Here is a 25,875-nt window from a genome sequence, read left to right as displayed (position 1 = left end):
ATCTGAACTCTGTGATTTGTCACAGTCTGAGTCTTCTGTGTGGTTTATGTTTAATAACAGCTGTTAAAGTCAGATGACTAGACAAGGAGTTACCTGATGTGTTCTGCAGATTAGATAAGTGTGAAATAACACTAATACAGCCAGATGCAGATCAGCTGCACCGCATGTGGATAAGATCAAACAGGAATGTTTCCATTAGTCTATTACATCATTAATTGTGAGACCTTTTCATATTCACAATGACCACATACTAAGATTACAGAAGAGCAGACAGTGGACAGAGATATTTACAAAGCAAATAGAAATGGCCTAAAGCACAGCTCGTAGCTCAGGTGGTAAACATGGAAGCTCATTTAACTGCAGGTTTGGTTTTGGTGACGTTTCTCTTGTTCTCCTGAGCATGTTGAATGGTAGTTCACCCATGTCCCCTATGTCAGTCAGCCTATTCTCCCATCTCATCATTTAGCCTGATATATTCAAATAAGTTCAACAATATTTTTAAAAAAGAGGGAAAAAAATTAAGAGGCTTATGGGATCAATAACGTCATGGGATTTCTGCTGGATGCTTGGCAACCAATTAGCAATGATACGACGTACACCACTTAAAGTCTACTAAAAATGTATGTGTTTATCCATTTTAGGGTCATTGGGGGGGTTGGACGAGACTGGATACACCCTGGACAGGTCACCAGTTTGCCACAGGGCTAATGCAGAGAGATAAACAGCCATTCCCACACATCCATGGGCAATTTAGAAATAACAAAACTGTATGTGTTTGGAAGCAAGCTGGAGTACTCAGAGAGCAGACATGGGAGAAGCATGCAAGCACCACCAGATGGTGGATTCAAACCCAAGGACTTCTTGCTGTGAAGTAACAGTGCTAACCACCACACCACCCAGTAAATTTAGTAAACTTTTTTCTTTTAATATAATTTGGCTTTTTAATTTAATTTGGTTGATGATCCTATAATTAATGTTTTAAAATAAAAACCCAGGCGTATGACAAGATGACTGCCAAGAGGCGACTTGAAGGGTTTTATCAGCTGTGGCATCACATTTGTCACACAGACCTGAGAGAAGCAATGCTCATCTCAGCTAATGCTCAGTCAGAAAGAAAAGACCCATGTTTGACGTTATCAGTCAGAGCACACTGACCATCCAGCTCATTTTAATCTGACGTTTTGAGAATGCATCTTGTCTCACACGGACAGACTGATAGGCTGCGTAATAACCTGCAAAAGTATTAAAAAAACACCACTCTGATAGCTGCTGCTACAGATGGAACTTCTCTGTCTAACTGGATGTCATTACCATAATAGCAAAAATACGATACTTTTAATTTGTAGAGAGAGGAACACGATAGATAGAATGCAATAAAATGGAAGACACATGTTAACACGTGATGAGCTGTAATGGAGAAAGGGCTAGTTTTAGTTGTGTTTAGTTCCAAGGTGTTCTGTGAATGACTGTAAATGATAACTAGGGCTACCTAAAACTGTAAAAGTATATTTAATTAAATTATTTAAAAGGAACGCACAGCTCAAAACACATACAGCACCGTGACAGCCAACTTAACTTATAAGAACCAGAGAAAAGTGTGAATACAATCAAAAGGATTTAGCTGCTAGCAGGTTATGCAGTTCATTGTGTCTGTATCAGGTGTGATCCAAACTCACCTTCTAAATGACCAATAGGAATGCAGTATTTTTTATCATTAATGAAAAAATTGCATTTTACTGTCTTTGATATTTCTTCAAAGTAGTCCCCCCCCCACCCCCACCCCCACCCCGCCCAAAAAAAAAAAAAAAAAATTACCAGCTTAACCACATCCTCTATGGATTCTTTTCTTGGATTCCCCCCCATCCGTAGCACTGACCTTACATGGAGGTTTAATAGATGCTTAATGCCTGTTTGATGAATCAGGTTAATTCTACCCATCTGTCACCAATTAATTAAAATGGCATTATGTGAGAAAAAAAGTCTTGTGTGTCACAAGACTTTCTTCTCTCACTTTTAAGCTCTTGCCCTTTAAGTGCCGATTTAGTGGGATTTAGTTGTGTCACCTGGCTTCCACTTTCTCACATTCATGCATATTCATTCATTCATTTGATTTACAAGGATTAGTCTCTATAGGTCTATGGCTCTGCTGTCTCTGGAGAACAAGGCGACAAGTTCAAGAAAAAGAAGTTTACTTTTTCTTGAAAAACAGCTGGAAAAAAGGCAAAGTTACCTTTAAAATTCAGTAAATTATAGTAAACGGCCAGCAGAGGGCGCTAGGACATAATTTCATTTGACGAGGATTTAACTTAGTTTTTAACACAGTAATTAATTATGTAATAGATTAGCGGCTACTACTAGTACTACAAAAGGATGGCTCTCTTTATTATTGATGCTTTAAATACTGAACATGATGTTCCTCTTACAGACTGCTCACTGGGCTTAACGTTAATACCGACAGCTGATAAGAGCGTCCTGAGAATTAACCCTCTATTCACTGTTTCTCTTATCATGAAACCAAAAACTGATTTCCGGTATTTGCCAAAAACAAAACAAAACAACAAAACAAAACAAAAACCGACAGAGCATATTTAAACAGGTGTAAATGACTTGATGGCTTATCATCTGTGAAGCATGTGTTAAATCTATTTATTAAGAATGATATGAAGCAGGGGCGATTCTAGGTTCAAACTTTTAGGGGGCCTCAGCTCCCATTCATAATGTCACGCATGCAGTGCCTTGTTATTAATATTAATGTAATATGCTGTTTCCAAATGTAATCAGTCCTTTGCACATTTTCAAACCTCAATTCAATTCATTGACATTAAAAATGTTTTTTTAAAGAGTCGCAAGAGGGCATCAGAGTTTGCAACAAATATAACATTGCTGTTCTATAATGTGGCCAAAAAGGATTGGGCTGATTATAATGTAGGTGCAATAAGCCATACATTGTGTAAAATGACATGCCACTGTGCAACCATCAAAAATGATCTGCCAGGCAGGCAAAGGGGGCTCACTGAGCTCTTCTTATAGGAACAAACTCACAGAGGCTCTGGTTAGAAAACTCAAAGGGCTGATGAAAACGGAGGGCTGATGTGTGTGAATTCCAGCCATTTGATCAGCAGCATGAGCTGATCAGACCTGAAAGAGGTCTTTAATGTGGAGAAAAAAAGCCCAGGGCTCATGGTCCAACAGAGCCACTGGATGATGAAATAAGAAATAAGCGGATATATGGCATGAGGGTTTTGAGTGGTCTGATAGTTTTCCGAACTGTATCAGTCATACTTTTAAGTGGGGTTTAATTCAATGCATGCTATTGCATGATATTTAACAGAACTTTTGTGCAAGTGGATCTATTCTATAGCCTACATCAAGTGTGTCAAACATAAGGCCCAGGGACCAAAATCTGCTCAGCAAAGCCTGAAATCTGGCCCACTGGATGACTTTGGAAAGTGTGAAGGAGGGCACACATTTCGGACTTTTAGGTAAGTTTTACAAGCTAAACCATCCACACCAGAGTAAATAAGGAATAAATAGACATGTTTTTTTTTTTTAAATGTTTACAATAGAAATTTCGTTTATTTTAACAAAGAGTTCACAGTAAGTTCCTTGAAATTTAGTCGCGAAGACCGACCGTTTTTTTTTTTTCATTTATTACATTAGCATTTCTTTATCATGTAGAAGACACCTGCTGCGAATATTATCAGTCAAATTCAATGAGCGATGAGAAGCGGGTGTAGAAGAACTGAGAAATACAGATGAAATCTCACCTTTTTCCCCCTTAAGATATCTCAGGCATTAAACGCATAATTGAACTTCTTCAGACTGACAGAACGGGCAGTCTCGCTGGTTCGACCCACTTAAGATCAAAATGTAAATGTGATCGATTCTAGTCCAGATGTGATTAGCAGCTAATTACAGTTTTATTTCTGCAGCAGACCCACCTTCGGTTTCCAAAGGTTTCTAAGGTTCATGTCCCCAGGGGAGGACCAACTTAGTCGTCGGCCTTCCTCCCAGCTCCTGGGTTGCGTCATGCTTGGGAACTTCACTCCAGTGAGGGACCTGCTTTGTGCTTTGTGGAGAGAGAGAGAGAGAGAGAGAGAGGGCAGCGTTGCCACCAACAGGACGGGATTCAAAAAAGGGGGGAAAAAAGCACAGCCAGCAGGCAACATCACCTGCAGAGCGAAACAGCGTTGGATTTCCCCGGTGGGAAACAGACATCCGTGTTGTTTTCCTGTATGTCAGAGGCTTACTGCGTGTAGAAGAATTCGCTCAAGTGTCGGTGTTTTGTATCAGGAAAAAAAAGAGGCGCGCAGTTTTGTCCTTCTTGAGGACCCGGGACCTTGTTGACGCTCGGAGCGGGGACGATGGACCGCGTTTCCGCCGGGAATTCGCTCTTGGAGCCGGGCCGTGCGCACACATGGGAACTGTAGCGCTTCCAGCCCGGTTTGTTTAGCGGTTGAACCGTGTTTACTTTGCCGGGAAAGGAGGTCAGGAAAGCCGCGATGCCCGCCAGGAACAGGTACAACCTGGTGGATGATGTGGCGGACTCGAGGGTGCCGCTCCACAACGAGGAGGCTTACCAGCACGGGATATATTTCCAAGCCAAGGTGAAGTCCGGAGAGAGCCCGAACCTCCTTAATATGCAGTGTTTTCAGAGTTACATGAGCCTGCTGTGTGCTGCTGGAGCGGCAGGTGCACTGGGCTGAAGTTTGAACACATGGTAGCTTTGCCTGCGGGTCCTCAACCTCACACATTTATTAGTGCACGCATACATCTAAAGTCTAAAATGTTAAAGACAGGACTCAGAGCCGATGTGGGATGACTCGATGTCTAAAAGCCGATAAAGATAGATGATCATTTTTTGATGCTTTGAGTGCATTTGGGGGCTTTTCCCAACTTGCTGAATTATTAAGGTGATCGCGAAGAAACCAGACAGTATTCCGCTTTAATGATTGCTTTTATAGTGGAGATGCAGCTCGTGATTGCTTTTATCATTGGTTGCTTTTTCTTTTTTTCTTTTTTTTTTTAGATTATTTCCAATAATAGCAGTAATGGTTTGCAATAGATGCGAACAGATAATTAAAACAAAATCTGTTTTCTAGATGTGGAAGTGATTTTAGATCCCGCTGTTTTTGTCAGATCAGCAGTGCAGGACTTCAAAAGTTTCGGTTTCCGTTCATGTGAAACAGGAAAGAAGCTGAAAATAGCAAATATCTGGCACTTTGCACAAAGTCATATTGATGGAACAATCGCTGTGTGAGTCATAGGCACGTGCGTCTTTAACTGTATTTTGGGTCTGTTTGTTGTTCCGTTTGATCAGCAAACCGAAAGGGTTAAAAAAAGGGAGTATTTCTGGTCCAAAGTTCATTCACATGGGTGCTTGTATCTTGTATCTCACTGGGCCTGCTCAGCAGCAGGGTGATGTCACTGTTCCTTTCTTTCGCTGAGTGTCCCATAACTCCTCAGCACAAACCTGATATTTACTGTGAATATACAACACTTTTCAGTCAGATAAAAACAGTAAAATATAAAAGATGAATCCCTCCCCCCAAAAAACCAAACAAACAAACAAAAAGAAACATATGCATGATGCATTTCTAAATTCAAACACCGTGAGCTGCAGAATCTACACAAGACAATGAGTCATTAAATAAAAAAAAAGGAAAATCCTATTTACCAAGTAAACAATAAATTAAGGCCAGTGTTGCTGAAGCTCTCAGACAGTTTACTGTAAAATGATAGAGACATCAAAGGCGTCATTGTCCCCAGAGCCCCTTAATTACACAGGCGCGTATTCAAATATATGCAAGCCACAAAGAGCTCATTAAAAAGGCATAGCTTTGCTTTGTTTGGGTTTTTTTGTCATACATTAAACACATTTTGTCTTAAATAGAGACACCCTGTTTGACACTTTGCAAAGAAAATCTGTGATTGGCCGTGTTAGCTGATCTCTCCGGTAGTGAAAACCTGCTAGAGTTGCTGATGCCCGGGGGGTGAGCAGTATCACATGTTGGAGGCTTGGTGAAGACGGCTTTTTTCTTTTATTGAAGTGAACAGTCTAAGTGATCCCTAATTTTGGTGCCGTTTGATAACCCCCCCCCACACACACACACACTTGTCTTCGGGAGGCTGTTTATCTTCCAAGGATGAAAATGGAAAAAGAAATTGCACATTTAATCTTGTGAAGGCAGAATGGCTTTGGGAGTAGAAGCACGAGGAATTGGATACACTGATCTCAGTTTGTGGCTAAGGAATATTAATTGTGCAGCTGTTTTCCATGGGATAATATCTGACGCTGATGCTTTGTGTATGTGTGTTTGCGTGTTTATTGCAGTACGTGGGTAGTCTTGACGTGCCCAGGCCCAACAGTCGGATGGAGATCGTGGCAGCCATGAGGAGAATCAGGGTAAGATCCAAAGACAGTGTCATCCTATGTTTAAGCCTGGGAGCAAAGACACACACACACAGACTTACACACTCATCAGTGTGTGAGTCCAGCGGTGAGTGGGCCTTGATGGAGGACAGAAACTACCTTTACAATAACAGGAGAATCGCACACACAGTAGAAAAAAAAAGAGCATGCTGTTGTCAGAAGGTATTTGTTCCGAGGAGGCAGTGACGCATGTGCTGCCCGGACAGCGTGTCACGGCTTCTGACGTGGGAAAACAATGCAAGGATGAAAAAGTAAAAGGGCTGAGGTGGATTGTGTGGCTCTCTTTGCCTCTTTGAAAAATGGGGAGGCAGCGTATACATGCATGTTGTGACTGCCTTTGAACAAACTCAGTCTGTGGCTTTTGATTTTTGCATTCTGTTGAGCGGATAGTTTTGGTTTTTTTTTCCTCAAATCAGCTTTATAGTATAAGATGATGACCCCCCCCCCTCTCCGCCCCCCTCCTAGCTATAAAATCATATCATTGTTACTATCATCTTTGCCCCAGAAGGCCGGCGGTTTCATCAGGAAGCTAACACAAAGCCAAATCAGACAGCCAGGCTGGTCCTGTAATCTAAGTGTGACTCACTAGATGTGCTTGGTTCAAACATGACAAAGCTCTTAGCTTTTGCCGAGTGTGTGTGAGCTGCTAAAAAGTCATAATGTGTATTTACCCCCCTGAAAAATGCACAAGATTTAAGGATACTCATGCAAGCATCTCTTGGGGGTTCTATTTTTTACCCTTTTCGGGTAAATTTAAAACACTGCAATAGTGTGAACTTCAAATTTGTATAAACATTTGTACAACCGCATTTGTATAAACATAATGCAACCCTACATCTGGAAAAAGCAGGGTTGCTCTACAAACCTGTGAAAGCTGTTGGAGGGTGAAGATAACACACCTCTAAATTTACCACAATTCCAGCAAACCTGTAAATCAATAAAGGTGTAGAGTAAACATGATCATAAGGGTGATACAGCACAGGCTGCAGGTACAGACAAGGAGGGAAGATGCTGCTGGTTGCTACAAGAAAAAGATCATCTTGTACATTTCAAAAATGTACAACACTTGCAACACAGTGAGATCTGTTTACTATGTATTTATGAAGCTCCCATATAAAAATACACAATTTGTCATTAGTGCTTATTCATGTTCATGTCTAAGAGTGTGCTCTCATTCGGATGCATACATGTTGGGGTTGTGCATATCTGTATATTCACTTCCTTTCAGAGCCAAAGAAAGCTGCTAAAGCTGCAACTATTAGTGTATTTTTTTTAAAAAAATGACGTAATAGGAAATTATTAAAGCTCTGATTTGTGTCAAATAGTCTCCTGATGACTGTAAATATGATAGTGTGGCTGTCAAACAATTTGGTATCATTTTTATAGCTTTTTTCATGTGTTCACAACTACATGCATCAACATGCATGGAAGTGTACCCAGGCACAGGGAAAGCATGCAAACTCCCCACAGAGAGGACCCAGCTGAACACAGGACCCTCATAGTGTGAGGCAACAGTGCTCACCACGTTACCACTGTACCACCCTATTTACCTGATTATTATTCTTTTGCACTTATTTCAATTCATTGCATAGAAAAAAAAGTAATCAAAGATCAAAAATCCATTTTATAGAACAGCGGACGCTTTTCCTTGTTTTAACACCCAGTCCCACTTCAGCTCTTTTAGAACTTCGCTCTTCTCTGCAGATGGTTGACAGAACAACCGTAGAACAAGCAGGAATCACCCAGAGACCAATCGTCAAACATAGTTTTGATGCCGCCTCCATCTGACAACAAACACTCTCTGCAGGTAGACAGGCTGTCCACGAGGTTGCCTTTGCACTAGCCCCATTCAGGCGTAAACCACACATAAGACTGATACACATATTTGTTCCAAAATATGGGCCAATATTTTTTCTTTTAGACTCGTGAAGCATAATCATTTCTCTAGAATTTGTTATGTGTAGTTATTTTTGAGGCCTTGTTAATTCAATTCAATTCAGTTTTATTTATACAGCGCCAAATCACAACAACAGTTGCCTCAACGTGCTTTATATTGTAAGGTAGTAATCATACATACAGAAAAACCCAACAATCATATGACCCTCTATGAGCAAGCACTTTGGTGACAGTGGGAAGGAAAAACTCCCTTTTTTACAGGAAGAAACCTCCGTCAGAACCAGGCTCAGGGAGGGGCGGCCATCTGCCGCGACCGGTTGGGGTGAGAGAAGGAAACCAGGATAAAAGGCATGCTGTGGAAGAGAGCCAGAGATTAATAACAAATATGATTCAGTGCAGAGAGGTCTATTAACACACAGTGAGTGAGAAAGGTGACTGAAGAAGAAATACTTAAGATATAAGAATGCAGTTTAAAAATAATCTTGCTTTATTGTCACAAGACATGGATTATATGTTTAGACTCTGCCCAGCTGCTATGTTGCCAGCAGTGGAGAAACTATGCAACATCACCACTTCTTAACTTTAGAAATTTGCATGTAACGGCTGTTATATACTGATATATTGCCAAATAGCTAATATCGGCCAATATATCAGCCCTAACGATATATCAGTCGGGCTCTAAGCTCAACAGCGTATTCCAGCATCCACAACAGTTGTAGAGGAACCGAGTTGTGTGACGTACAGATGGTTGCCTGCTCACCAGACCTTCTAGAGAAAGCTACCATTTTTAATCAAACTTGTTTACTTTATGTAGATTTTGTCAGCAAAAACAAAGCAGCAGCCTAAAAGAATAAAGTCAACACAGATGTGCCAAATACTCCTGGAGTTTATGTTTTAGGTCTGTTTTCCAAGTGAAATGTAATTAGCTGTATATAGATGTATTTTGAGTAGCCTTCCTGATTTTCACCTCATCCTTTTTTACAAAAGCAAAGAGGCTCGTCTTTAATTTAATGCGCGACCGTTTGGCTGAGGCACTGAGCAGAGACTCCGCGGTGCGAAGCATGATTAAAGAGAGTGAGGAATGAACTGATGGCAGCGGGAGAAAGACTTGGGAGAAGGAAGTCCTGGAATCTAGCAGGGTTGTGCGGTAGCTGGCAGAGCCGTAGTCGTTTCATATCCCTCGGCTAATCTCTTTGGTCTCAGTGGATGTGAGAAAGCAGGCGCAAACATGAGAAGGGAGAGAGGAAGGGCAGACAGCACAGACCATCATCTTTGTATAAACAGTGGATCTGGGTTTGACAGAACGCAGGAGTCGTGCTAGTTTTTGGGGGGGGGGTTTTGTTTTTTTTTCACACACCTGCCATTCCCACGGAGAGAAAGTGAATAGACACAATTTTGTATCCTGTGGATCTTTTCAGAGTCGCTTTTTTTGTTAGACGTCCTCCCATTATGGCTGGCTGGTCATACTGTGTTGGTTTTGTCTGAATTTGCTTCATTCAGTGTGACCAGTGACATAGAAAGTTTGCGAGTCTGTGTGTGTGTGTGTGAGGTTGAGTGCTCTATAATAGTGAGACCTCTTGTATTCTAACAACCTCCACAATCGATTAACGAGACAGAATAACAAAGGCTGGTGTTGCTGCATCCACACGGAAAGATTTGCGGTCTTCCACGGCTCACTGCCTCAGAAAAAGGGCGTGTGTATGTGATGGAATTTCTTTGGGAGACAAACGTGTGCTATTTACAGGAGGCCACAGACTCTCTACAAAGAAAAACAAGTTTGAGGCTATTCTCTCTCATTTCCCCCCGACCCGCCTCACCCCCCTCTCCACTGCTGTTTTCTTTCCATACCCTCACTCTTCCCCTACCAAAATAGACTGCCTCGATTTAGCCCATCTCTGGGTATCTACTCAGTGCTGACAGGAATAGATTTTAGGCTGAGGGCAGGCTACGCATGCTTCTCTTTGAATTTTGATCGGCCCTAATGGGATTTTAAGCCTCCCGCACGTGTCTTTCAGGATGCATCTTCCTTTCCCAGACTGCCAACAGTCAGGTTTTTACATCCTTTCTTTCTTTCTGCATTTGTCTCTGCGTCTGTCTGGATCATCTCATGAGAAGAGCCCCTGTCTGCCATGCGAGAAGGAAGGATGCCTTTTTTTTTTTTCCAGGTTCCTGCTGTTTTAGTTTGGCTTCGCTGATTCTGTTAGTCTTCTGAGAGCTTGCAGAACTGTCATGATTGTGTCAGATGCAGATATTGGGCTGTCGAGGGGGATGAACCTGTCACGGGGTACAGCAGAACTTTTTACACGAGTTAGTTTTACTTTGTCGAGTTTTGTTTATCATGCCTATTTTATAGTCAGACATAACTCTGACTGTAGGTAGAACAACTGTTTTGTTTTGGTTTTTTGACATGACAGTAACTGATTGTTGAATAAGTAAATATTGGTGTGTAGTACTGGCATTACTTCTTCCAGTTTCTCCCAGCAGCCCAGGATTTTGTCAACAATTATCAAGCTGCAACTTCAGGGTTTAACAAAAGGACACCCCAAAAACCGCAGTACTTCTAAACACCACGTGAGGCTGGTTTCAAGTATGACTCAAATCCTACAGACTTCCATTCAGCTCATTTACACCTTCATAACAAAAGCATGTGCTTAACATAGATACTGCAGGTCCATGGCCACTAACTGAGATCTGTCTATGCTACACCTGCACAAGTCTGAGCCATTTATCTGGAAGTCTACAAGTTTTTTTTTGTGTGTTTTGTACCTTTTTGAAACATTTCCAAGACAATATTATAACAAGCAATATAAACTGATCTGCAGTTGATTGCACAAAAGGACGGTGGCGAAAGTTATCTAGGATGAATTAGCATTTGTTCTAGAATTTGTGATATTTTGTATGATAGCAAGAAAAAGCTAGCTAGTATTTGTCAACTATCAGCTTCGCTCAAATGATTTCTTTGGAGCCCTTTGAAGACACTGATACTTCAACACACCAGAACCAGGAGATCTGGCTATCTTTTATATACAGTCTATGTCAAAAACCATCAAGTCATCAGACAAATTGAAGGAATCTGCAGTCGAAAGCATGTGCGTTTGTTTTTAACCATCTTCTTTAATTCTTCTTGTTCATTCACTCAGTTGTCATACAACATACTGCATCACTGTGATACTGGTCAACTTATTTGGCAGTGGCACAAATAATTTAGAGAATCACTGAAATATTAGTATTCCTTTCCTTCCAGTCTGTTTCCATCGTCCATTAATTCTTAAAGGTCAAATTTTGGCAACTAGCCATAACAACTGTTTTCCTGTGCCTGAAGGCTCCTAAACATACCACTTAGTCATAGCACCTGTGAATGAGTGTGACGTTCATAAATGAGGCATTTCGCTCAAAGCCTCTTGTAGATTAAAACACTTCAGATAATCACATAACATGGCCAGGTATGACTGAACTGCAGTCAGGACTCAACATGAACAGTTCCTGAGTTACAGTTTTGCAAAACAGTTACACACCCTGCATGTCCCAGAAAGCCGGGGGAGAAATGAAAGCACAGCTTAATTCCAGGCAGTTGTAGATCTACAGCAAAGTGGGGGTGGTTGGTCACCACGTGTGAATGGGGGGGATACTCTGTTTCCAGAGAGGCATGGACAATAATGAGAGGTTATTGTTTTTTTTGTACTTTGTATTCATGCTAGCTTAATGGCAGATGTACAAGAGCATAGTCGGTGACCTATATGTGTAGCGGATTAGACGTGATCTCAGCTTTGAAAGGGTGCACTCATCTTTTGTTTACCCGGGGTGATCAGTGGTACCGTCTTCTTGATTAACAGTAAAAAGTTACAATTCGTGACCTGCTGCGTTTGAGCCTGGTAACACTAAAAAGTGGCACAGAAGAATTTTAGCTATAGAAAATCTATATTTTGTAAAGTTGATGTCACCAAGCTTGAGTCACTGTGCAATTAGTCTAGTAGACAGTACCGATACCTTTGTAATGCCACAGTTCTTAGTATTACACGTGCTACTAAATATATTTTAAATCAATCAAATGAACACATTCCAACAAAATTTTTAAATATACTCAAACTGACAGGATGAATGCTATTCTTTTCTTCAGCATCTGGTTATTTTGATGTGACAAGTTGTCTTTATCCTTTGTAAAAGTTGTATTCAGTACTGCAGTTTGCAAAAACTAATAGCAGAATGTTAGGATGCTGAGAAACAAGGCAGAATGTGGAGCAGAGGAGAGAGAGACTAATTTGTTTCTAAATTGTCACAATCAAACCTTTTTATTCTGAAGGTTATTTGTACCTTTGATCCTCGTCTTATGTAACCATCATTCAGAATGAACCAAAGCTGACCCTGACGTGAAGCATTCATCCAGATTTGCTTTGTCTCCTCACAAAATCCACCGATTGTATAATTCAGTGGAATTCGGTTGATTTTGTAGTAAAAATTCAACAGTTTGAAGTGCTCATGAGAGCAGCTTCACTGTAACGTTCACTGGAAATTAATTCACGGAAACTTTATTCCACATTCAAAATATGCAACACAAGTGAGCACTAGATATTATGTAATATTTGATTTTGTCTGATAGTGTGGTGTATATTCCTGGTGTGTGGGGTAGATAAATATCCTAAAGGGACAGCAAGTCTTTCTTCACATGGTTGGACAGACGGCTAGTAAGTGGTCCCTGTCTCCAGTACCAGCTTCACATGCACAGACACACAAGCTTCTCCTTTCATCATCATCCCTAAGGCTATGCTTTCTTTCAGCGCCACAATTAGTCAAGTCTTATATACTCTGATGTCCCTACACTCACCCGAAGCAACGGAAAAGACATTTCTAAAACCATGAACTCAATCCTGCTGCACAGCCTGAAAGCACAGTTTTCCATAGGCATTCACTGTCCATTAGACTCTGTACCTCAGCACACAGTTCAGGTTTTATTATATTAACCAGTTAAACTTATTTGGAGTGTGTTTTCTAAGTATTTTTAGATATAAAATGATTTACATTACAGTGGTATGGTCTCTGAAAGTGTATAGCCAGAACCTGAGCGGTCCTGTAGCCTGCCTATTTCCACTGTTAATGCTGCCACAAAGCCTGCCGTAGCTAATCTTGAGTACAAACACAACTAAAGTCAACGAACCAGCAAGTGGATATGCTTCTGTGTATTGTTGGAACACATATGCCAGGTTCCTGCCAGAAAAGACACCAGTTCTAGGTGGACAGGACAGTACAAATGACCAAATTACCCCCTTTGCTAAAACACTCATTGTGCTGAGATAGACAGAACAGCCAGTCTGCGTATGTGCAACTCTCCAAGGAGAAACGGGGATGAACACCATCTGACAGGTACAGGTTCGTAAAATTTGTCTTGTTCTTCACTGACTTTTTAAAACTGTATTTTTTTCATAATGAAAAAAATGGTTACCTGCAGTAGCATGGTTCAGTGACATGTGGTGACTGCTGTTGCTGTTTAAGGTTGAGCTCAGTTTAAATACTTTGTACAGTGCTGTGCCCCTGTGTCACACTTACATTTAGATCATCAAACGTATTTTAATATTAGATTTATTAAGGGAAAAAGGCTATCCCAACCTACCTGGCCCTGTATGATAAAGTAATTGTCCCCAAAACCTAATAACTGGTTGTCTCACCCTTGGCAGCAAGGACTGCAATCAAGCCTTTGGGATGACTGGCAATGAGTCTTTCACAACTCTGTAGAGTTGTGCTTTTGGAAACAGAATTTCCCAGAGGAACCCACCCGAGGGATTAATAAAGTTTTATCTTATCTTATCTTATCTTATCTTATCTTATCTTATCTTAGAGAAAGTTTGGCCCACTCTTTTTCACATAATTTTTTAATTCAGCCACATTTGAGTATTTTTAAGGATGAATGGCCTGCTTAGGGTCATGCCAAAGTATCTCAATTGGATTTCCATCCCAGTCTTCACTAGGCAAACAACAGTTTTTAGCAGGAACAATATGCTAATTCAGTGCTGTAGGAATTCAATTTTATGGCGTATTTTCCAATTATGTCCACAAAAGTTTAAATAAGGCAAAACTCAACTACAGTTAAGTTGATTTAAAGGAGCATTGAGAGAAGCAGGATGTGCCAGTCTAACTTGTGTCATTGCCAAGAGTTTAAATATTCATGTAAATGTGTTATTTCAGTCTTATTTAACAAACTAATAAGCATTCCACAAACCTGTTTTTCTTCTTCGATGTGGAGGAGAGTACAGTTAAGACTGAGAAGTGTGTAATGAATGTTTTTAAAGATGAGTCAGAAAGATTGTAGAACAAACTGTGAATGTGCTGTTTTCTATATTCAGATTAGCACTCTGTTTTCTATAATGTGCCTGCAGTTTTTAAAGACACACAAGGTTAAAAGTCTTTTTTTCATAATCGCAACAAAAAAGTCTATTTGACCACATGTCCGTTTGTCATATTACTTAAAATATACGTGCCATGTTTGGAAGTTGTGCTTCTCTGCCTGGGAGCATTCTTCCTTAGCATGAGTAGGCAGATAAAACTCGGCCTATCGTACTTTAGTATCGTTTGTTGGATAATGATTGAGGAAAGTGCTGCAGGCTTTCGAGCTGGCAGGATAGGCTGCCCTACTTCTTTTTTTTTTTTTTTTTTTTTTTTTGTGTCCCGTTTGGATCTTTAGCCATCAGAATTGTTGTCTTAAGGCCAAGAAAGATGCCAAGCGGATTTATTTTACCAAGTGGATCATCATGGCCTTGCCATATTGGTCCATTTGATTGACCTTTATTATAATTATGTATTTATTTTATTTTTGGTTGCTACAAACGGGACAGACGTGACTGGGGGATAGGACAGGGAGAAAGAATGAAAGAAAGAGAGGGAGAGAAAGAAAACCAAAGGGGAGAAGAGACGGTGAGAAGGGGGGGAAGAAAGGAAAAAACAAACAAACAAACAAACAAAACGCCTGGATCACCTGTATGGAGAAAAAAAACAGAAGAGAAAGCAAACAACAAAGATCAACATAATAAAAACAGCACCATCACAATAAACTAGCTAGCAGTAGATAACAGTAGATACTAAATAATAAACGATATTGTGCAGCACGCAAGATAGACAGCGCACAATGTGCTTTGAGGCAGCAGCCAAGAAAGGTGTAGTCCGCGTCTGTGAACACCCGTGTGTACACCTGTGTGCATACCTGTGTGGATCAGCATGCTTGTATTCCAAAGGTTTCTCCATGTAACGATCTGCTAGGGAGTGTGGGGAGCCATAGCCCCGTCCACCAGGGTATGAAGCAGGTATGGAGGAGATCCAGGCCCCAGATATCCAGAGGCCCCAGAGTACAAGGACCCGAGGAGGACCACCAAAGGGGGGGGGGACCGTGCCACCCTCCTGGGAAGAGCTGAGTAGAGCCCCAAACGAGAGGTCACCCCGCAGCTACGGAGCAGAGGGCAGAGGGGGTTGCAGTGGCGTGCCCGCGGGCTCCGCCGGCAGCCAGCTGTGCCAGAGAGGACCGAGCTTCAGGCCCAGAGGCCTGAGGGCATCCCACCCCCCGGAAGGAGCCCAGCCGGGCCACAGGCGCCCGGCCCCGCCAATCGGCCACCAGGAGTGAGCCGGTACATGCATGAGCGCCCAGCCCCAGATGACAAGGACCACCAACACACCAACGTCTAAGGGCATCAGCCACCGGCAGGGAGTGTGGTGAGGGGAGATAGGCCTCCGTCCTTTAGAGGGCCTGAGATGTACCCAGAGAGGTTGAGTCTAAGACCCAACCTGACATATAGACACAGACAAACAGGCACACGCGGACACAGACGTGCATTCCCACCCCCATATGCACAACCAAATACTCGGCACTCACCCAACGTGTAGACAGACACAAATAGACACTCCACAGACAGTCGCACTCCCCAAACATACTCTATATCCCAGGTCCAGGTACCCCCGCCCCCAAAGGGGCAAGCCGCACCTAGACCCAGGAGATGTAACCCTTCTCTCTGGGGTGGAGGCAAGCGGACCACCTCCTTATCTGCAGTAGCAGGGAGGCCCCGCATCCCAGACCCCAGTCTGACGGCCAGCACCTCCTCCCAGCCCCCCAGCCCTGACGGCTAACAGAACCGGGGTGAGTGAAGACCTCAAACCTCCCTACGCCCGCTCATATATAATGTTGTTGTGTGCTGTTCTAAAGTGCATTTAAAACTCAGGAGAGCATGGTACTAGCTTCCTCTCAGAGAGCAGCACGGCTCCTCCCGAAAACCCTCAGTGTCTAAATGCATTTAAAATTGAGGGTAGGGCACCAGCGCCAGAGGTGGGTTGGAGTACAACGACCATCCTCTGGATGCTGTAAAACGTGCCCACCCCCAAGGCCCTATATGTATGTGTTATGTGAGAGTGTGAGTAATGTGGATGTCTAGGTTGCAGAATAAAATTGAGGCACAGGCGGCCAGAAGGGGACAGAGGGGGAGTGCCTCCCCTGCACCCTGGTGACATACCTGCACCCCAAGCCCTGCGTGTGTGGGTGGGTGTGGTAGAGCGGGAATAGGGAGGCAGCTGAGGATGGGGAGGGAAGAAAGGGAGGGGCAAGCGGCCCCTCCCTGGGGCCAGCTCCCCCGCTGACCCCAGTAGGCACCCCCACGCTCTGGAACCCACCAGGACAAGGAGGCCCAGGCCCATCCGGACCGGGGCCCGCAGCAGCAGCACTGCCCAGCCCCACAGAGTCCGGGGCAGCCCACCCGACTCCACCCCAGAGAAAACTGCACCCACCCCATCATCCAATCATCTCCCAAACTACACAAGACAATAGACACCCAGGTTGAGTTCATTCTCCCCCTCTCCTATATCTCTCCCCCCACCTGCAGAGTGAGCTCCTGTAGTGAGGAGACCACCTGCAAAGATGTAACAACCTCCCCACCAGTTAGAGAGCCCCCTAGTTGGGCCGATGCACCAGAGGTCCCCTGCACTGGGGCTGAGCCCCCCTGCACCCACCCGCCCACTGCTCCGGCGACACAACAGCCAGGACCCAAGCCCCCAAGGCCCGGCCAGCACCCCAGACCGGGGGGCGGAGCACCCCCAGACCCCCAAGCCTCCACGCCCGTCCCGGACCCTCCCAGGGATGCCCTACTTCTAAATGTGATTTGGAGTCGCGTGCGCGTTTGTGTGGGTGTGCGCGCCTGCACATTTATTTCACTTCTCTCATCTTCTTCCAAAGTGCTACATATAAAGCCTGAAGGTCTCAATCTTCTATTCCCCCCATTCGGCTCCCCAAGACCCTGATCTTCTTTTTGTTTTACTACCGTACTACTCTCCCTCTCATCATTCCTCTTCTGTCTCAGATGTGCCGTGGTTCAAATATGCACAAAGCAGTTAAGGATTAAGCTCAGGTTGATGCAAACGTACCTCCATCAGTTAGTTACACATTACTCTTGCTCCTTTAACAGCTTCCTACTGCTTACTTGGGATGTCTTGATACCTTTAATGTAGCAAATTTATGATTTCCATATTTGGAGACACAGCTAAAGCATGGCTAATTTCCAGTTTGAATTGAACTCATCAACTCAGGTGAACCAACACTCCTCCTGACATGAATGTGGTTCAGTGTTCTCATCAGTCAGTCAAGCAATAAATTATTTCCTTCCTTCCTTATCTCATCTCACCTCATCTTAGTCACCATCTCTTTCCTTCCCAAAGCTGAGCTCTTTTAACCTTTGTCTGTGACAGTGATATTTAACTTGTATTTATATGGATTTATAGGACTGGCTTGCAATTAGAGCTGGGCCATATCATACCGTTCACGGTAATACCAATATAATGTTGGGCAATGATAAGAAAATGAAATATTGCAATAGAATATGGGTAAAACGCGCATTTGCAGTGCCTATGTTTACATATGCACATGGCGGCGATGCAGAATGAGAAGGGCGAAAGCGGATCGTTGAATGAAACAGATGAACCAGAATTGGTTTGTAAAAATGGTGCAACTTCAGTGGTGTGGAACTGGTTTGGCTTTCGTCCGTCAGATACACAACAAAGCACAATTTTTGGTAGAGCATGCAAGCAGGAAATAAGGCACACTTAAAATCAATTGATTTTCTGAAAAATCGACAGTGCCCCTTATAATCCGGTGTGCCTTATGTAGGAATTCTAGTTGTGCTTACTGACCTCGACCCAATTTTATGTGGCACACGGCGCTCAAAAATCTGTCAAAAAATGTTTTAGTACGATACTACGAAGCCGCACCGCTTGATGGATTGTCGGAGCATTACGGCTATCGTAGTCAGGAGCCTCGCGGAGTGAGACGTACTGTGCTTCAACATAATATTACCGTATTGTGTGCGTATAACCTCTTAAATTTTGTGGATATTATACATGGTTATGCTGAGGATATGTCGACCAATTTCCACTGGAAATGCCTTTTGGTTGAACTGTCAGCAAGGAATTTGCATTTGCACTGTTAAATTTTTAGCTTTAATGCACATAAAAAACAGCTGCTTATTTAAGTGAAAATACATTGATGGGTTTTTTTTTGCACTAATAAAGTTGTGGAGTTGTAAAGTATTTTGTCTAGTGTCAATTATATCGTCAGTTATATCGTTATCGCAAATTTTCAAATGTATATCGTGATAAATATTTTTGGCCATATTGCCCTGCCCTACTTGCAATTAATATATACCTTGTTTTAAGTTGCATTTAAACCTGCTATGCAAATCTAATTGAATTAAAAGCTGTGCATTTTCAAAAGGCAGTCCCAAATTTATGTGTATTATGGACTGATACATAGAAAACACATTCGAGTGTTTAATTGAAGTAAAAGGCACCTTATTTTTAGCCTCATTCACCCAATCACAAAGCACTTTATTCTGTGTTTGTCTAACATTCACTCACACACTCACATGGGTGGAAACTTAGGGTTCAACATCTTTCCCAAGGATAATTCACATGTAAACATGTAGACTGGAGCTAGGGATTAAAATAGCAACCTTCCAATGACTAGATGACCCACCACGGCTGCTCCACAGTATAATGAGCTCTAGTAGATGTTTCTTCTTTGTGGACAGGCTATGATCACCTGACCAGTGATACTGGGACTCTGAGGCTTACTGCTCTTTGTGGATATATGAGCAGATCTTACATAAGCTATCACGACTGCTTTCCAGACCCTGGCCAGTATAAAGTTAGTATAAAGGTGGAATTTGCACATTACACTACAAAGTGTCATCAGCTTAAATTGAAATCTATAAATTCTGAGCTAACCTGACACTGATGATGGACACCGCAACCAGTAGCTGTAAGATATTCCACGCCTTAAACTTAACCACCTTATTGCAAATGCACTCCTTTGTCCATTGTAGCCTTGGAATAACACACAAATATTATGTTTGTTATTATTTCAACAACAATTCATTAATAATAGATAAAACTTTAAATTTCCAGTATCATGTCACTTGCTGAGCAATACTATTTACCTTTGAAAATGTAATAATCATGTGAATGTAATATTATGTGCATGGCGATATTTGTTCAGCTGTTTGAAATAACCTGCCCATTGAAAAAGTGTAACAAGCTAGGTTCTGAAAGTAGCTTTATTGACATCTGGATCCACGTACTCAGGATTGATGTAAAGAGGATAAAGCATGTGAGGAGCGTGTGCAGGCAAGACGTTGTGGTGCCACTGCTTTCTGATTTGAATGTATGCTTGGCATCAGCTGGTAGAATCAGCCTGCAGCACAAGAGAAATTATAAAATGATGTATAAAACTGCCAATCAGATTTAATAACTTAATAACTGAAGGTGCCAGATTGACATTACTTATTGTTCCCACTCATATGTACCTCTGATGGCACCCACAAGCCAGTGAATGCGATCAAACTAAAAGCAATCTAGCATAATTCTCCAGTTACTGTATCGCACATTGGCAGAGCCAGAAAACCAGAGTCTGTCATACTCAAACAATGATGTTCAGTGGGAGATTTTGTATTAACATAGATATCTTTGAGGCCACAACCTAACATATAATATATATGTTAGGTTGTGGCAAACATATATCAAATTGTTCAAATACTTTGTAGCACCAAACCTCTCAGTTTTTTCATGTTCACTTCAAGTAAAACGTTTGTTTAGCATAAGGTGAGCACAACGTTCCTTTTAAAAATGATTAATTATTGTTAATATCTTGCTCTCTTCGACAGTGCATCTTTTATCCTCTCTCTTTCCCCTCGCCTCCAATCGGTCGCAGCAGATGGCTGCCCCTTCCTGAACCTCCAGCTGGTTGTGCTACAGGTTTCGTCCTGTTAAAAGGGAGTTTTTCATTCCTACTGTCACCAAGTGCTTGCTCATAGGGAGGTCATGTGATTGTTGGGGTTTCCTCTTTGTTAGGGCATTTACCTTACAATAGAAAGTGGCTTGACATGACTGCTGTTGTGATTTGGCGCTATGTAAATAAAATTGAGTTCAGTTGAATATTTTGTCCTTTACTCGCAAATTTGTGAACTCACCTAAATTTGATGTCTGTGGCACCAACGGATGTTTAGTAGGGATGCCAGAGCTCTTCTTTCTTTTAAACAGAAACGCCGTTGTCACTGGATCATTGAACAGTTCACAAACTAGACAAAGCTTGATTATAAACATAATCTGCCCAGCTTTGATGCATACTCTATTACATACAGTGCTGAGAGTGTTTTAAACAATAGTCTAAGTCAGTCTACTGGATGATCTCACCATTTGTGAACTGTGAGTTTATCCAGTTTATCATGTCAGCGTGTATTATCCACAATAACTGCTAATACCACTCTGTGATTGGCCAATATAGGCTCATACTTGTCTATTAACAATATCTTTGTCTTACAAAGAACTGTGTTCCTGTGGCATAAGCAGTATAGGTTAAAATACAGATAAAATAAAAACTGTTGTATTTTTAGTAGACTGACTGAAGACAAAAACATCAAGGCTTTCATGTTTTGTGATTTCCTTTACAGATTTTATGTAACAGACTGCTGCAGTGAAAGTTGGAGAAACTGTTTGCTGCATTTATTGTTATCTCCACAAGCATCAAGCTATCAGGGCAGAAGAACTGAATGAATAATGAGGGAAGAGACAGCCCACAAGCTGTATAATGATATGCACTGGAGGCTTTAGCTTATTTTGGGAGCGGAATCTCAATTTCCTAAACTCTGAACTCTTTCATGTTTTCTTGTGCTTCCTTTGAATAATTTGATCCCAGCTGAATTTCTGTGTAATCTTTGAGTGGTCTGGTTTCTCACTTTCTCTTCCTGTCTTCGGTGGCTTTTGATAAAGCCCATGCTCCTTAGATCTTGTTCTTTTTTCATGTCTATTTGTCTCTATTTCCTGTCACCATCACCTAGATTAGGTACATCAGACAAGTGCAGGAACATGTTGTAGCTTTCCAGAATGGTCCTGACTCCATTATACCAGCAAGCAATTTCATTCTGCTGACCATCTGTAAAAGAATTTTGGACACAGTCATATCAAATGTCAGTCATATCACCGACCTCTGTCTCTGTTGAAGAGCCGGCTATTTGTGAAAATCTAATTAGATTCCCACAGCAGCCATTGGGGAGCACTTGTGCCCAAACTGAAAAATCCCATGAGTAGATTGCCATGAAACTTGTCTCCAGAGAATAAATCCTTTACTTCTAGTGCCTCGTTAATCCCAATAAACTTTATATGGAATGTGTCTGCAGTTACTGATTGTCTTTAAAAAACTAGCACAAACATGAATTCACCCAGAAGGCCATCAGTCAGTAATTTACTTCATTTAGCACCATGATCAGATACAAGTGTAATTTTTCCTTTATGGTGGTTGCTCCATCACGTCCCCCAAAGAGCCAATTAGAGCCAATCATTTTTATGCATTCATGCACAAGAACGGTAGAGGGTCTGTTCTGTTTTGGGGGATTTCACTGGCAAATGTCTAGATGTGGTATTTATGAATACTTCAGTTAATATGTTGGCTCTCTTTTCCTATTTTTTGCATAGGGGACTTGCTTCTTTAAGGAGCTAAACTAAACTAATATTGCCCCAGATTAGAGCTTGGCAATTGAATATATGAGCTATTTGCAATCAGCTGAGTTCATCAGTGTAAGAGTAATGTAGTTCTTCTGAATCTGGTAATGTATGGTTAAGTAATGTAGAACGGAGCGCCAGTGTGGAAATCTCAATTCTTGTCTCTGAACAAGTTATCTCAGAGCTTATGGTAAGCCAGCTAGTTACTTGTTGCTCCTGACTGAGCCTGACTGATATATTGGCAAATATTGGTTATATGCCAATATACTGATATTCGCATATATAATGCTGATAAAAAAAATAAAAAAGAGAAGTGAAGACGTGGGAGAAACACCCTTCAGCGATTTTATGACAGTTCCATAGTTTGTCCACCAGAGGGAGCCCAAGAAAACAAAACAAGGACAAGCAACTAATTCAAAATAAGCTGGAAGAATGAATGATTAATTTAAACCTTCTTATTCTCTAAATCTTCTAATTCGTCTTAAAAAATGTTTTTTGGGTGTTTTTTGTTTTATTTAGCCTAGATGGCGCAGTGGAGAGGAGACAGGAAACCATGGAGAGAGTTAGGGAAGACAGAGCAAAGGGTTGGAGTCGAGCCAAGGCTGCTGCATTTAGCTTTGCAGCTAAACACCCAAGATTATTTTTTAACTGCACTGTCACATTATCTTAGTAATATGCAATTTTTTCAGGTTTTTGTGTGTCTAAGAAGAAAAAAAAAACTTTTGCTAATATATAAATACAGCTGGGCTCTAAACACCATCATACATCACAGATTGTGAGGTTTTAATGACTGCTGGCTTTTTCATGTTTAAACCCCCACCGTTTAAATCCCCCAAATTGGTAATGTATTCTTTTACATGACAAACAAGTGTGTATGTGTGTGAGCAGTGTGGGTCCGCTGTAGACCTTCTGGGTAATAAGTGAAAAGGACAGTACAGGAATAGTCCTGGTTATCAGACTGCACACTGCTCATCTCCACTAAGTCCTTTGATTCTGCACAAAAGGCATTCGGTGTATTTGATTTCTTTGATTGCGTCCAATCTTCTGCAGTGTATTACTAATGTAGGACCTCAAAGACTCAGGGCCGCGAAATGAAAACACCAAATAAGATACCTGATTAATGTAAAGAAATGAATGCAGGCCAGATTCAGTCTCCTCTTTCTCTGTGACTCCACTCGACCCCTGCCATTGAGTTTGTAGTTACATTCCAGGTATTGTGTGAATCGTACAATGATTTAAACAGTTCACTTAAATATTAATGCATACAGTGTTAACCCCGTCTTGTGGAAGGATGCAGTCAGGTTGGAATGAAATTTGCAGACAGCACTAAGTAGAAAGCAGCTGGCTGTCATCAATCAATGCCATGTGGTGGCACACTTTGCACTGCCTTCTGTTGTCAGACATGTTGTTGCTGGTGTAGTGGGCTGCATGAGAAGCTGTCTCAGTCATAGATTTAAGCTACTCACGTCTGAGCTTCATGAAAGCTCTCACACTCTCTTAAAGCCTCCTCAAGGGGACTTTTTGGGGGATGTTTGCATGTAAGGCACAGATGGTGGGCAACCCTGATTCACAGCCCATGTTTGCCTCCCTAAAACAGGGTTAGCATGTGATTAAGCACTGACCTCAAACCTTGCATTGTTCTAGTAAATGGTTCATCACCTAGTGTTTCCCCAACACCCAAGATGATTTGTTTTTAGCCCAACAAAGAGACAGCACACAGAGAACAACTACTGAAATGATTAGTATCCATTCATCCATCCATTCTCTTCTGTTTATCCAATTAAGGTTCACAGGGGGACTGGAGTCTATCCCAGCTGCCATAGGGCGAGAGGTGGGGTCCACCCTGAACAGGTCGCCAGTCTGTTGAAGGGTTTGAAATGAAATGCTTAACAGATTAACAAAAAAGTGTTTTACCAGCTATTTTGACAATCAGTTATCAGTTATTCTTAAGATGCTTTATATTGCGAGGTACAGACAATAACAGAGAACATGCCATATGAGCAAGCACTTTCAACTGTGGGAAGGAAAAACTCCCTTTTAACAGGAAGAAGGACTCAGGGACGGGCAGCCAGCAGCCATGAAGGGTTGGGGGGAGACAGGAAAGAGTGGAAGTGGAAGAGAGCCAGAGACTAATAATGACTAATTATTAAATACAAAGTAGTGTGTAAACACAGATTTCTAGAAGGGGAAATCAGAGCCTTATTCAAAAAAATCTAAAAATATCAAAACATTTTTTCTTCTGGGTCTCAGCTTATTTATTTTATTTTATTTCAAAGCAGATGTCAGATATTACATACACAAGTGTTTATTAGTTAGCCTATAGTACCGTACAAGCTCTGTTACAGTATGGATGTAGATCGCTGATGGTTGCCCCCCTGCACTGGGTGCTAAGGGGATTTTATGGCTTGTGATCTGACAGCGTTCATCCCAGTAATCCTATTACTCTGACTGCTGCTTTGCCAGACTACTGCTTTGGACAGAGTCACACTCAGCATCCCTGTATCAGCCAGATGCCTTCGTTTACCCCCTTTCTGTATGATGCCCTGTTGCCCCAGTGGCTCCACCTGTCATTTCAGACACAGTTTGGTTTCAGTTTTCATTGGTGCTTTTTTAAACAGAAACACCCCGGCCTAGATGGCGTCTTTATTGTAATATAAACCCCTGGCTAAATCGATCCTGAGTGGTATCCAGACAGCCGTGTGCTTTATAAATGACACAGAGGGCGATTATTTGCATCACTGTTGTCAACCATACCGAGCAGGTAAAATTATCCAACAGATTCAGCTGTTCAGATTCATCATCAGGGCCAGATTTCCTTTCCTTGAGAACTGTGTTTAACTATAAAGAATGAATAATTTTTACCCACACTCTTTGGAATAAGTCTGATTATGACCTTCAAAACACCAACAAGTGTTCATAGTATCACATTTAATTTAGATTATTCCCATAATTTTAACAAAACTGCACAAGTTTCAGACACTGTCACTGTCTCTTAACCTCCTAGGACCTGCGTCCACATATGTGGACATCACATTTTGGGTTATTTAGACCAAAATACTCAATTTTGCTCTACAAGGGCCTGATATCCACTTACGAGGACATTATACTGCTACTGTTCTATCAAAATTTTAAACGAATATCCTCATATGTGGCTCTTATTTTTCTTAAAAACAAAAATAAGGTAAAAAAAAAAATCTTGTAATTCTTTGTTTTTACATTCATCGAGCCCCAATATGCCCAAATATCAAAGAGAAATTAAAAATGCATGCTGTGGAAGAGTTTGGGTCCTAGGAGGTTAATGCCGCACTAGGTACTGAGATGCGTGTTGGTACAGTTCGCCCTCGCTTCCATTTTTCCAGATGTCAAGACATGCCTGATTAATTCCTCTGTTTTACACAACGTGTTAAAGCGCACCTGAAACACAAAGAAGTGTGTAACTCACTCTTTTAAGATAAGGGTTTTTCTAAGTTGTGAAATAACATGAATAACAGCCTCAGCTCCTCGTTCACCTTCAGCCTGTTTCTCATTGAGTGCAA

At 41.8% G+C, this 25,875-nt stretch overlaps 1 protein-coding gene across 1 annotated transcript in view; it reads left to right on the top strand.

The window, feature by feature from the left end:
- Positions 1–4,066: 4,066 nt before the first annotated feature.
- The window catches only part of LOC146383991 (carboxyl-terminal PDZ ligand of neuronal nitric oxide synthase protein), a 61,799-nt gene continuing 39,990 nt past the window's right edge, over positions 4,067–25,875 (top strand). Inside the window, exons 1-2 of the mRNA XM_084935622.1 lie at positions 4,067–4,607; positions 6,335–6,406. Of these exons, the coding sequence (XP_084791748.1) occupies positions 4,503–4,607; positions 6,335–6,406 (177 nt within the window). The 5' untranslated portion in view covers positions 4,067–4,502. The remainder of the gene's footprint in view (positions 4,608–6,334; positions 6,407–25,875) is intronic.

This window comes from Perissodus microlepis, chromosome 7 (assembly GCF_051167445.1).
Source record: "Perissodus microlepis isolate ML-2025 ecotype Zambia chromosome 7, ASM5116744v1, whole genome shotgun sequence".
Lineage (NCBI taxonomy): Eukaryota > Metazoa > Chordata > Actinopteri > Cichliformes > Cichlidae > Perissodus > Perissodus microlepis.
The sequence above is the reverse complement of the archived record's forward strand: the minus strand, read 5'-3'. Positions and strand labels throughout refer to the sequence as shown.